General features: G+C 44.2%; 1 protein-coding gene across 4 annotated transcripts in view; it reads left to right on the top strand.

Moving 5' to 3' along the window:
* NUP93 (nucleoporin 93) overlaps nucleotides 1-13,317 on the top strand; it is a 166,848-nt gene that overhangs the window by 133,281 nt on the left and 20,250 nt on the right. For all 4 annotated transcript variants that reach the window (XM_075009042.1, XM_075009041.1, XM_075009044.1 and 1 more), the window contains 4 exons: nucleotides 2,292-2,431; nucleotides 8,342-8,474; nucleotides 10,172-10,329; nucleotides 12,838-13,003. In XM_075009042.1, coding sequence (XP_074865143.1) covers nucleotides 2,292-2,431; nucleotides 8,342-8,474; nucleotides 10,172-10,329; nucleotides 12,838-13,003 — 597 coding nt within the window. The remainder of the gene's footprint in view (nucleotides 1-2,291; nucleotides 2,432-8,341; nucleotides 8,475-10,171; nucleotides 10,330-12,837; nucleotides 13,004-13,317) is intronic.

Genomic DNA, 13,317 nt, shown 5'->3' with positions numbered 1-13,317 from the left:
ACATTGTGGCATCAAGGGTGAAATTCTGACCTCATTGGAGTCAGTGGCAAAACCCCCATTGATTTCAGTATGGTCAGGATTTCATCCCCTGTGTTTTACAATTTCAGTAGAGGAGGACTAGTTCTGTGTGTATTGGTAACTTTAACTGTCATGAACGTGTAGATCTGGGTCACGGGGTCTAAACATTTTTCGTAACATGGACCACATCTGAACAGAGAGCCTTGTAGATACATTCTCTTCTGTTTGGAATTGTATAAGTTCCCAGGATAACTACAGCAATTGTTTATCCAGAAACTGTGGCCAGGAATACATTTGTTTACATGGATGTATTGACAGGAAACAAGGAAGGAGACCCTGCACCCCAACTGGGCTTGAAATCTTTGAATGCCACTAGTCAGTCAACAGTCAGTCGCCATCAGGCAGATTCTCCTTTTCATGTGGTGGTGGCAGGGGTGGGAGGAGTGGGAAGGCAGGATGGTGATGAAGAAGGAAAGGCTGGGAACATGGTTATCCACCTAATTCTGACGTGTTGTGCCACCTCGACTCATTCTTTCAGGCAGACAGAAGTGGCTTACTCTGGTGGGTGCTTGTAGTGTCTTCATTAGAAATCTCAACTAGCTGTAACCTGTTTTTTATGTAAAACTATCATACTGCTCAGACTAGGGTCAAGTATCAGAGGGGTACCCGTGTTAGTCTGGATCTGTAACAGCAATGAAGGGTCCTGTGGCACCTTATAGACTAACAGAAAAGTTTTGAGCATGAGCTTTCGTGAGCACAGACTCACTTCATCAGATGCTGAAAGTCAGGGACTTCAGTCTGCAGCTCCAGAGCCACAAGTGGCTCTTTAAGGACTTCTTTGTGGCTCACAACACTGTAATTGCAAAGTAAAAAAAAAAAGCAAAAAAAAAAAACCACACCCTCCTGATTATTTTCGATAAACAGTGAATGTCTAAAAGCCCAGCAATGAGAACCCATATCTAAATAGCAAACAATATATCCACTTTTAGTCCCTGCAATTAGCAGGGCCCCTCCTACCTGTCTAAGGTAATCCAAAAATTTCAGTTATGTTCATATGAAAAAAAACCCTTTGGCATTGGTAAGAAAAATCTGTGGAAAATAAAAACTATATTAATAGGTATATAAATTTGTATTTGCACACACAACTCCCCCTTTAATATGTGCAGTGCATTATGGGATATGATACAGGGGGTCCTCATTGTAAGTCCAGGTTATGTTCCTAAATAATGCAACTTACAGTGAAATGACTTACAAAGGGGAATTAATATCCTTGAGGAATAATGTTAATTAGCTTGAGATATGTTCCCAACACACACAGTTCACAAATGTGTAGTACGTATTATGTACCCATAACCCACAAAAATCAATAAATAGAAATTGAATAGAAGTAAATAGAATAAATAGATAAATAAGTAATAGTAAATAATAAGATAAATAAATAAATAGAAAAAGATAAGCCAGCTCCCTGCCAGCCCTACCCGCTCCCCACAATTCCCTGCTGGCTTCCTGCTAGCTGTCCCTGTAGCTTCCCCAGCTACCTGCCAGCTCCACCCTGACTCCTCCTGGCTCCCTGTCAGTCCCCGATGACTTCAGGGCTCCCCTTCTGGGCCCCTGCACTGCAACACTTGCCACCCGGCCACCACAGAGCTCGGCTATGTTCCTGGCTTTTGGTCCCTCGGCCCCTAAATGATGTAAGTGTGGAATCAGTTTGACTGACAAAGAATCTACTTTCCTGAATAAACAACTTATCTGCAAAATGACTTATAGCAAAGTGACTTCTAACGAGAACCCCCTGTACTGTATCTGTGTTTTGATCGTGTTGCTAATAAAGTCTTGATTTTGAAAAGGAAAAGGGAGCTTGCGACATTCCTACTGGAAGGGGCAACGTGCATTTTAAGAAAGAAAATTGAAACTAAACATGAAGTAAAATTGGCATCATTAAAATAGGTTTGGGAGTGAACGTCAGGAAGACAGTAGTACAAAGAGACATGTAAAATGAGGGAGTAGAATATATAAGACGTTTGTGAACATTCTGCAGTAAACATGTATTGCATTATAAATCGTGTGCACTGCTCTTAAAACAGGAGTTACAAAAAGTATGATGTTATTTATTAAGGACCATCTTGTATTCACATGCATTGCAGCTCTTGAATTGAGTTTTTTGCCAAATTCGAAAAAACGGCTCTTCTTGCTGTTTTGGTTGCTGACCCCTGGACTCGATGAATCCATAATGGCTGTAATAACCACTTTTGTATGAACTGGTTTCTTCACAGAATATCTCTGATATGTGGGCCATGGTTAAACTAATGACAGATGTATTGCTGGTTCCTGCAAGCGACGCTTTGAAAGTCCGGACCAGCATGGAGGTGCGCATGGAATTTGTCAGGCAGGCTCTGCGTTACCTGGAACAAAGGTAAGGCAAGGATAAGGGAGAGAAGCGTTCCACGGCAACAACTTTTCTGTGACTCCCACTGGTAGTCTCTAGATAGATAGATAGATGCACACAATGAAGGTTAGTGAATAAGGCAGAAGAACCTAATTCTGTCTTCAGAAATGCCTGTTTCCCATCATGCTGCTGCTCTGCTTGACAAACAGCAGCCACTTGGATGGAAAACTATTTCAATTTTTGAAAAAAATCTTTGAATCCGTTGGGAGACTGTTTTGAAGGTACAACTGCTCTTTATTATTCCTTCCCAACACACTTGTCATAGTGGTGAAAAGGTGTTTGACGTAATGCAACTAGTTGGACTAGGTAGATTATCTCCATCTTTACAATAAAGTCTCCCTCTTCATCATTCACTTTGGGATGCTAATGACCTGGAGAAATGAGATTGGGGTGAAAGTGCTGAGCATGCTTTGCTGTAACATGTAAATACAGTTCTCCTTTCTTTTTATGCAACAGAACTAAAAATTCTGCTTTTGGAAAAAGCGTTTTCCAGGAAGCTGCAGTTGAGTTGACGTGTATGAAAATGACCAGTGGGGAAACGCTTTGCTAACCCCATGCTGTCAGACTGCAAAAGAATCTAGATGTAGCCTGTTTGTTCTCATTCGGGTTTGCAGTTGATATCCTGCAAAATTTGTTTGTGCGCTAAGCAAAGCTTGTGAACAAGCCCACTAATGTAGGGGTGAGCAGACATTTGTATGTCGGGCTGCACTTTTAGTCCCTGCAATTAGCAGGGCCCTTCCAACCTGTCTAATGTAATCCAAACCAACAAAATTTCAGTTATGTTTGTCTGAAAAAAACCCTTTGGAGTCTGTAAGCAAAGTCTGTAGAAAATAAAAACTGCATTAATTGGGATGTAAATATGCATGCACAGACCTAAAAACAGTAACAGATTTCAACATTTTTAAAGAGATTGATGAGCCTGAGACCCGGCTGCTGATTATTCTGCGCCCTCCCTTATGAAATGTCATGCCCCCCACTTTGTAGACCCCTGCACTGATGTGCTTGTTCATAACAATTAAGAAGCCTATTTTTTTCCCACATGCTTCTCCAAGTTACTGCATGAAAGCCCTGGTAAATCTACAGCCTACGTTTTGTTGGTTTGCTTTTAAGAAAGAGGGCCAAACAAGGTAGGAGAGAATTTAGATCAGGGAGGCCGGACATGGATCATCAATCCCAGCAAGTATCGGCAAGAACTGAGGCACAGACTCTCAGAGCTTGATCCAGGTGAATGCACTGTTGCACGAATAAAGCAACTGCAGCAACAGTTAGTGTGCCTGCTGACTGTGTTTTGAGCACGTCAGAAACTGAACTGTTGCGTGCACAGTCACAGCTAAATGAGTGTCCTGCCAGCCAACAGCTGCCATCACCTGGAAGGTGTGATGGTGGAGAGCAAACAATAGGTATCGCCTACTCCACTCCTGTGGTGGGGGATCTAAGGCACTGGGCCATGATACAGTACATTGGGATGAGGGAGTTTTCCCCTCCCATCATCGCAGCCTCTTCACCATGAACAGTTGATGGCCATGCGTCATCAACACTCTGTCACTCGTGATCACTCCTGGGCTTTGTGGCAGCATATGCATTTATTTCCAGATGAACTGACACATCAGAAGACTTCTCAGCTTCCAGTTCTTCAGCAAAAGCAATGAACATTTGGGTCTTCACTCAATTCACTGATTATCTAGCTTGGTAAATTATCACAGCTGCATTAATGGCAAGCACAGAGCAGACATGCAGCTGCTTGAATGGTTTTTGAAATGAGTCCCTTCAGTCAGTCTGTTTTTAAAGCCCAGCTAACATGCTTTGCAGCATTAACTTTTATGTGACATAAATTGGACTGCTGGCAAAGAAGACGCTAATGAGAAAGCTGCAGATATCACACCCCATAAGCCTTCAGGTATGCTTTTGGTAAATATCAGTCACTCACAGCTGGCCTTGTGTCAAGTTACTTACAGCAGACATCTATGGTCTTAAACCCTCAGGAGCACGTACTTAACCATAACTCTAGAGTTCCTACCAGCTGACATAGAATCCTAGGGCTGGAAGGGACCTCAGGCGGTCATCTAGTCCAGCCCCCTGCTTCAAGCAGGATCATCCTCAACTAAGTCATCCCAGCCAGGACCTTGTCAAGCCAGGACTTAAAAACCTCTAGGGATGAAGAATCCATCACCTCTCTAGGCAGCGCATTCCAGTGCTTCACCCCCTCCTGGTGAAGCAGTTTTTTCTAATCTCCAATCTACTCCTCTCCTTCTGTAACTTGAGAACATTGCTCCTTGTCCTGCTATCTGATACCACTGAGAACACTTTCTCTCCATCCTCTTTAGAGCATCCCTTCAGGAAATTGAAGGCTGCTATTAAATCACCCCTCAGTCTACTCTTCTGTAAACTAAATAAGCCCAAATCCCTCAGCCTCTCCTCATGGGTCATGTGCTCCAGCCCCTTAATCATTTTTGTTGCCCTCTGCTGAACCTTCTCCAGCACATCCACATCCTTTTTATACTGGAGGGCTCAAAACTGGACACAATATTCCACATGGCCTCACCAGTGCCAAATAAAGGGGAACAACCACCTCTCTAGATCTGCTTGAAATGCTCCTCCTAATGCACCCTAATATGCCACTAGCCTTCTTGGCTACAAGGGCATGCTGTTTACTCATATCCAGCCTTTCATCCACTGTAATGCCTAGGTCCCTTTCCACTGTACTGCTGCTTAGCAGTTGGTCCCCAGCCTATAACAATGCTTGGGATTCTTCCGTCTCAGGTGCAGGGCTCTACACTTCCCCTTGTTGAACGGGATCAGATTTCTTTTGGCCCAGTCCTCCAATTTGTCCAGGTCACTCTGGATCCCATCTCTACCCTCAAACTTATCTGCCTTCCCCCAACAAGCTGACACTTTACTCAATTTAACATTGCATGCATTTCAGTCTCATGTATTAGGCTTGGTCTACACTAGGAGTTAAGTCGACTACTGGTACGCAATTCTAGCTATGGCAATTGTGTAGCAAGAATTGACTTATCTTGAATCAACTTACCTGGCTGTCTACAAGGGGGGGAGGTCGATGGGAGAAACTCTCTCATCAGCCCCCTTTATTCCCCATGATATTGAGGAATACAAGGGTCGACTGCCAACCCCAAGTAGTTCAATTTCATGCATCTCTACTAGCCGTAGTTTAGACATACCCTTAGGCTGCGTCTACGCTACGAGATAAAATCGACTTTATTAATATTGGTTTTGTAACTCTGGAATTTATAAGTTCCATTTTGACTATTCTTACCGCTCCACGTGCTCCTCACAAAGTTGACTTATTGCTGCCATGCTCAATTGGCAAACATCGACTGTTGCAGCAGTGCATTGTGGGAACCTATACCACAGTTCCCTCATCTCCACAGCATTCTGGGTATGTTTGCTGGTCTTTGACATCATCTTCCCACATTGCAGCTTCCTCATGCCCCTCTTGTGCTAAACAAATGTTCATTTTTCCCGTTGGAAGGAAGGAAAAGTAGGGCATCCACAGAGACAGCAAAAAAGTTTTCAGAAATGTCTTCCTTCTGTAGCTGAATTTTGAACTGGCCATCCACTGAGTGTCCCCCCTCCTGCGATTTCTTCTGATCCCTGAAAATAATACAGGGACCCTGAAAAACTTGACGAAAGAGAAGACAGTAAAACTTTTGGAAGAAAAAGAGCGTTGCTGACGGGAGGGGTGTGGGCTTTCCATTGCACTCTAAGGCTTCTGTGCACAGGCTGTGTTCTCAACTGGCCATCTGCTGGCTGTCCCCCTTCTCGTGATTGCATCGGATTCCTGAAAATAACACAGGGACAACTGTATTCCCAAAATTAGAAGGAGGAGGATAGAAAAGTCTAGGGAAAAAGATCTTTGTCTTCCCTCTTCACTACTGAGACATTGCCAGCCTGGGGGATGGCAGTGAAATCTCATAGACTGAACTTATAACGGAAACACTAATCTCAACTGGCCCTCCACCCTGCATTTTTGGGGAGGTCAAAGCATGAAGACAGATAGGAAATGTGAGGAAAAAGATTTTGTATCGAAGTAGCAGGTATCTGCAATGGGTGGCAAGCCCTGAAGATATTTTTGGCAGGGGCTGTGAAATGTTGAAGTAGTCCGCTGACTATCTTAGCTGCTGTGGGAGACTTCCCAGCAAGGGCTGCAATCCCCTCTTGTCTCTTGCTGGGGCAAGGGGGGGGATTTTGTGGGGGGGGGCCAGTTGAATTAGTCCCCCAGACTATCTTAGCCACCAGGGGAGACTGCCCAATGGCAGCTGCAAGCCCCTGAAATTCTTTCCTTCCGGGGGAGACTTCCCCTCAGTGGCAGCAAGCCACCCAGATGCTTTCCAGCTGGGGGAGACTTCCACACCAGAGGCAAAAAGGCCCCAAAAATATTTTTGGTGGGGGGCCAGTTGAAGTAGCCCTCCCTGAATATCTTAGCTGCTGAGAGAAACTTCCCCCTGGCAGCTGCAAGCCCCCAAAATTCTTTCCTGCCCTTAGAGCCCTAGCTGTTTGCAAGCGAGGACATGAGGAGTATTGTGGACACCTCTGGAGGCTAGTAAATTTGATTTTGAGATGTGGCGCCTCCCCACTGGCCTTTAATCAAACTTTTGAATTCGAGCTTGACGCTACGTCCATCAGGTTCCAATGATATTTTAATATCGATATTAGTGCTCCTTAAATTGAGCTGATGGTATTCACAATGAAGAGAGTCACGTAATGTCGAGCTAACTGCCTTACATTTGAATTTATTTCGCAGTGTAGATGCAGCCTTAGTCTTCTAGCCTGCTTTTCTGTAGCTTGCGTGCTAGGCAAAGCTATTAAATTTCATTAGTTCATTACTGGTGGAAGAAAAAAACCAGGAGCTCATCTGTTTCAGCTATCCATATGGTGTCGCTACAATTTTCTAACTCCTATTCCTGCCTGTTCGCTGTAGTTTCAGTACATGGATGTTTATTAGCTTTCATTTGGTGAGTTAATGTCACTGCTTCCGTAAGAAGGTGTTTTGCATATAGAGGTTTTTACATATAAGTTCCCCTTCCCCTGTGGTTCCCTTGTGGTAAATCAATACCTCTGAAGTTTATCAGTAGAGCTCTTTTGAATTTGCAGTATTGTAGAAATTGCAGTTTCCACAATATTAAACTTCCTTCGCAGTTTTGAGTTTTAATTACCTTGCCTTGCACATTCTGCAATTTTGCATATATTTTGAGGTTTTCAACACACTTGTCTCACAAGAAGTCCAGTTATATCCTAGTATCTGATCTAACAGGCTCCATGTGTCAGTTCTACCCATTAGTGACTGTAATGAGGTTAAAGCAAACCATCTGATTATTTAAAAAAAAAAAAAAAAAAAAAAAAAAAAGCACAAATGCCCAGCAGACATAATGCAATATGGGAATGCTTATGTTGTTCCAGCAAACATATATATTTTGGCTTTTCCAAATTACTGCAATTAATGTTGGTCCATTTTACCTTTCCACAATATTCCATGTCTTCCCTCAATTATTTGGTAATCAAACCAAAATTCATAGGGCCTTTTTTTATCATTGCTCCATTATACAGATGAGGAGAGCGGACATATGGTACCTTATGTGTTACTTTGTGCTAGTTAGTTAGCAGAGTTAGATGGAAATATGTTTTGCTAGCATGAAAAGAGAACTGCAGAGCACTGTGATATTCAAAACGTACGATTTCTCAAATCATTTCCACATAGAACCCCTAAAATAAGGAATGTAACTCCATGGATCCTATTGCTGCCACAATAGTGTTTGCACATCCAAGTAATTCACTCAAAACTAGATGGTTCTGTTGAAGAGGAAAAATCAGGCTTTTTGCAGGGGTTGTGTTTTACTTTGTTAAAATGCTTTCTTACAGTTACAAGGACTATACGTTGGTGACAGTCTTTGGAAACTTACACCAGGCACAGCTGGGTGGAGTACCTGGCACCTACCCACTAGTCCACAGTTTCCTTAATATTAAACTCCCAGCACCGGTCCCCGGTCTCCAGGTATGCGTAATACAACCAAAGTGCTGTACGTCTCTTCACACTAGTGTAGGCAAGATGCCAGTGAAACCCCCAGGTGATTTTAGTTTGTTTAGATTGCATTATGTAATCTTGTTTTTTTTCCCCCTGGCTGAGTAATAGTCACTGGCATCATGGAAAATAATAGATAGAAATCACTTAACTTGCTTTACGAACTGTTTCCAAATGATGATTTTTCTGTATTTTAGCCTTAGAATTATGCTGTTAGATTTTTTTTTTTCTTAAAAGAGCATTCAAATATATTAAACTGTTTGCTAGGGGAAAGAATCATACAGCTGGTGTTTTAAAGAGCTAAATTTAAACACAGTGAAAACTGTTGTCTTTTTGCTGCTGTGGATTGCAGGTGCAAGTAGCTGTGGGCATGACTTTGCACCTATATTGCTCCTGTGATGTCTAACAACTAAACTTGAAGCACAGGCAGAAATCAAGTATTCAGCAGTCTAACCAAAACCATCTCCACGCTCTTTTAACTGTTGTGCCTCTGTTTCCTGTGGGTGGGATAATGCCTTTTATTGGACTGACTTCTGGCGATGAGAGAGAGAGAAACTTCGTTCAGTAAAAGATGTGACTTTGTCTTTCAAATCTCCTGGGAGTGACCAGCTGTATAGTGGAAGACAGATGAGGCCTGGCCAGTTCCGTGCCCAGAAGTGCCACAGTAATACTAAGCAGAGAAGGAAATAGTGGGAGAGGCATCAGACACCAATGGGCACTGGGCCCATGATTGATGAAGATGATGATGATGAGAGGGTAGATCTACATCCAGAACACTGTTAGTGAATCAAATCCCATTCTTGTTCTCTTCCCATTGATTCCCTCTGCTGTTGTCATGCCTTGCAGCTGGAAGGTATAGTCATTCCCTTCACAGCCCTTGAAAGTGCACACAGGGCTAATCATGGACTGCCTAATCATCCTCTTAGACTTGTCCCATTGGCATGCAGCATGTCATTGTTGATGTGGTTGGGTGCCACAGATCAGGCTGGCTTGTGCTTTTCCTACCAAAGTGGGCAAGTCCAAGGGAAAAAATATATAGATGCTACTACAGGTTGAACCTCTCACATCTGGCACCCTCCGGACCTGACGGGTGCCAGATGGGAGATTTTTTTTCGGACCACAGAAGTTCATATTGTCTAGCAGCATTACCAACACTTCCACTGCTTACCGGGCTCTTAGGGATAAATTACAGCTTAACAACAGCCCAGAACACTGAGAGCCAGGGGTGGTGGCTGTAAACAAACTTTACAGGACCGTGGGAGATGTGGCCACACCCATGATAAATGATCATCCAGCTAGTTAAAGTCATGCTGGATTCTGGAGTTTGCCAGACGAAAGAGTTCTGGATTGGAGAGGTTCAAGCTGTAGTATGATTGGAGACTTCTCACCCCGAGGGGAAAATGTGGGAGAGAGGGAGTTAAAAGCAGAATATTCTTTAATAGCCACAGCCATGCACAGCATTTCTTGATCTTAAGTCAAGTGGGCCTGACCCTGTATTTTTGTTACATAAGGGGAATTCTGTCTGAAGTCAGTGGAGACCTGGATACGACAGAGGGCCTGAGTACTCTACTGAAACAAAATACACTAGGTGGTTAGGGTGTGTAAAGAAAACTAAACCAAACTATTGTGCAAGCTGCTATTTGATTTTAAACATTTTCCTTTATTTTCAGGACGGGGAGGTGGAAGGCCATCCGGTTTGGGCATTGATTTACTATTGCATGCGCTGTGGAGATTTAATCGCAGCTTTGCACGTGGTGAATCGGGCCCAGCACCAGCTTGGAGAGTTTAAAACCTGGTTCCAGGAATATATACACAGTAAAGATAAAAGGTATTGTGAGCTGAAAAAAATCTATGTTCAGTGAAAACCCTGATGTCTCCTCTTATGAAAATGGTTGGCTAATTTGGGCATTGCCTATTGATTTTACACATAAGAAATTTTTGCACTTTTAGTTCATGGCTTTGAAGTCTACAACCATCCAGTGAGAGAGAGAGAGCAAGAGAGGAGGGAGAGGGAGATATCTGAGGACATGCAAAATTTGCACTTCAAAACTAATTTATTAGCTGTAGCTTCAATTATATTAATGTATGATCCATTTTCCAGGTCAGGGTAAGATATTATATTGGACTTGACAGATCGAAGATCTGCTCTATTATCTACCCTATATTTTACTTGTTGCTGGGTCTGTTTTCACACAATAGCTGTGCAGCAAAGGAAACTCATGTTTCTTTACATGATGAACTCCAGGATGATCCCTTGTAAAGGACTGATGTCTCAGGCCTGACCTAGGCCTGTTCTCCCTCCACTTCAGAGTGCAGCTGACTTAGAGCTAGTCCTGCTGAAATTGGTGAGAAGTAACCTGTTCAGGGAAGAGTGGGTGACAGTGATGCTGTCCAGGACCTGAGGAATTGAGGGCCCAGGACAGCAACATCTCTAGGACCTGCGCTCCTTCGGGGATATCTCCACTGCAACTACACAGCCACATCAGGCCTGTGCTAGCTGACTTGGGCTTGCAGGGTAAGGGTTGTTAGGCTGTTTCATTGCAGTGTAGCCGCCTGAGCTCAGGCTGAAGGGTCTGAGAGCCCAAACATCTACCCCTCAATTTTATAGCCCCATAGTCCTGATCCCACAAGCTTAAGTTAGCTGACCCAGGACAGCTGTGAGTCTTTTATTGCAGTGTGGACCAGAGGTGTCCAACCTGTGTCTCCCGAGCCACACATGGCTCTTCAGAAATTAATATGTGGCTCTTTGCATAGGTGCCAACTCTGGGGCTGGAGCTACAGGCACCACCTTTCCCATGTTCTAAGGGTGCTTGCTGGTCAACCCCCAGCTCTGCTCCAGGCCCTGCCCTTATTCTACGCTTTACGGTATAGATCCGTGGTGCCCAACGCACTAGCCACATGTGGCTGTTTGGGTGGTTGAGGTTGGCTGGCTGGGTTGAACGTTAAATACAGTTTCATAATATTGTGGCTAGTTCTCTGAAGCAGTAGCCACTAGTTGGACACCCCTGGTCAGGTGGTGCTTGGACTTGCCATGAGTGCAGAGGACTGGACTTGATGACATTGTGAGGTTCCTTCCAGTTCTGTGATTCTGTAATTGCCCAAGTCCCACCCCTTCCTGCCCCCACCTCTGAGCCGGCCACATCCTCTCTCCTCCCTCCTCCTCTAGAGCCTCCTGCATGCTGTGACACAGCTGATCACAGTGGGGAGAGGGTACAGAGGGGTAGAGGAAAGTGCTGATCAGCAGGAGGTGGGAGCTGATGGGGGGCCGCTGACATATTACTGTGGCTGTTTGGCAAAGTACACTGGTAAATTCTGGCTCCTTCTCATGTTTAGGTTGGCCACCCCTGTGATAAAGGGCTTGATACAACATATCTTTACTTGTTTGAGTAATGTATGTTCATTTTTATGTGTAAATACAATCTGTGGGGTGGGGGATTACCTTGAGGGAACAAAAGTGCTTTTTGCATGTTAGGCAAATTACATTTGTGTTAAGACTACAGGTTTGCTGTGATGGTGAAAAAGTAATAGATATGGTGACCTCTCTCCACCTGGAGCTTCTGCATGGAAATGCTCTATGTGGTTCATCCCACTGGCCCAGCGTGGGGGGTCGTTGTAGATAGGGACCACCCCACACTTGTGCCTTATTGTCGGCTCCTGGGTCCCATTGGACCTAATTCCCCGCTCTGGGTGTTGCAGTCTGGTGCACAGGGACACAGTGCCATCACAGCAGAAGGGCAGCTGGGACAAACCTGGGCAATGCTGTAACTGTGTGTGCCAGGTCACAACGCCCGGATCAGGAAGCCAGCCCCAGCCCAAGGCGATTGCAAGGGAGGGATCACTCTCTAGTGCTCCTTCCCCTCCTTGAGCCCTTACAGGCCAGGATTAAGGTTGAAGAACTGGCGTAGAGGTTGCCGCTACAGGTGGCCATTTTCTCCTCAGCGTGATCAGGAAGAGGCAGTGGCAGAGGAGGACAATTCTGCATTGCTAGGTTTTTTAAAAAGTATAGTTACGTTTCACTTTTCAGGGCATTTTTTACCACAGAGTAAAAACCTGTAATTTTTTTTTTTTACTAAATTTACCACAACAGCGCTAAGTTGTTTATGCCATGACAAATCTGCAGCTCTGATGTTTGTTTGCAATCATAAGAGGTAAGTGCAAGGATTGCCTTGCCACAGGTGTTCCTCAGACATTTACGTGCATTCCACTTGTCCCTGTGATGCTGTGCCCTGCACATGTTTATCTCGCTGTTTAAATGTGTTCTTACAGGGAGAAGGTTGGAATCAGTAGTGTGTATCAAGCCTTCATATATCAGCATTTATTTTATTATATTTTTCAGATTGTCCCCTGCCACTGAAAACAAGCTTCGTCTCCATTACAGACGAGCCCTGAGAAACAATACAGATCCTTACAAAAGAGCTGTTTATTGTATCATAGGCCGGTGTGACATTGCTGACAACCAGAGTGAAGTTGCTGACAAAACAGAAGATTATCTTTGGCTGAAGGCAAGTGTGATTGTAATACTTACATTCAGTGGGACGCACCCTCAGTGAATCCACGCTGATGTTCACGAGCTGAAGGTCTGGCCTTAGTGTGTATGTAACTGTTGGAAGTTGGCTCTTCTTCTAGCATTGCTCAGAGTTGTTCTGGATTCCAGTGCATTCCCATCATAGGGCTTTCTGTTCCATTAACATGACATGGTTTAGGGCCATTGCAGTGGCAAAATGAGGGCAGAGACCTGTTCCAACTTGTCTGTTGTTTCCTGTGCCACCAGAGCTGATGGTAGTGTGAAAGCAGCATAGCTCTCCTCAGTCAACAG

This window comes from Carettochelys insculpta, chromosome 14, assembly GCF_033958435.1.
Source record: "Carettochelys insculpta isolate YL-2023 chromosome 14, ASM3395843v1, whole genome shotgun sequence".
NCBI lineage: Eukaryota > Metazoa > Chordata > Testudines > Carettochelyidae > Carettochelys > Carettochelys insculpta.
Note: the sequence above shows the minus strand (reverse complement) of the source record. Positions and strands in the feature narration are given on the sequence as shown.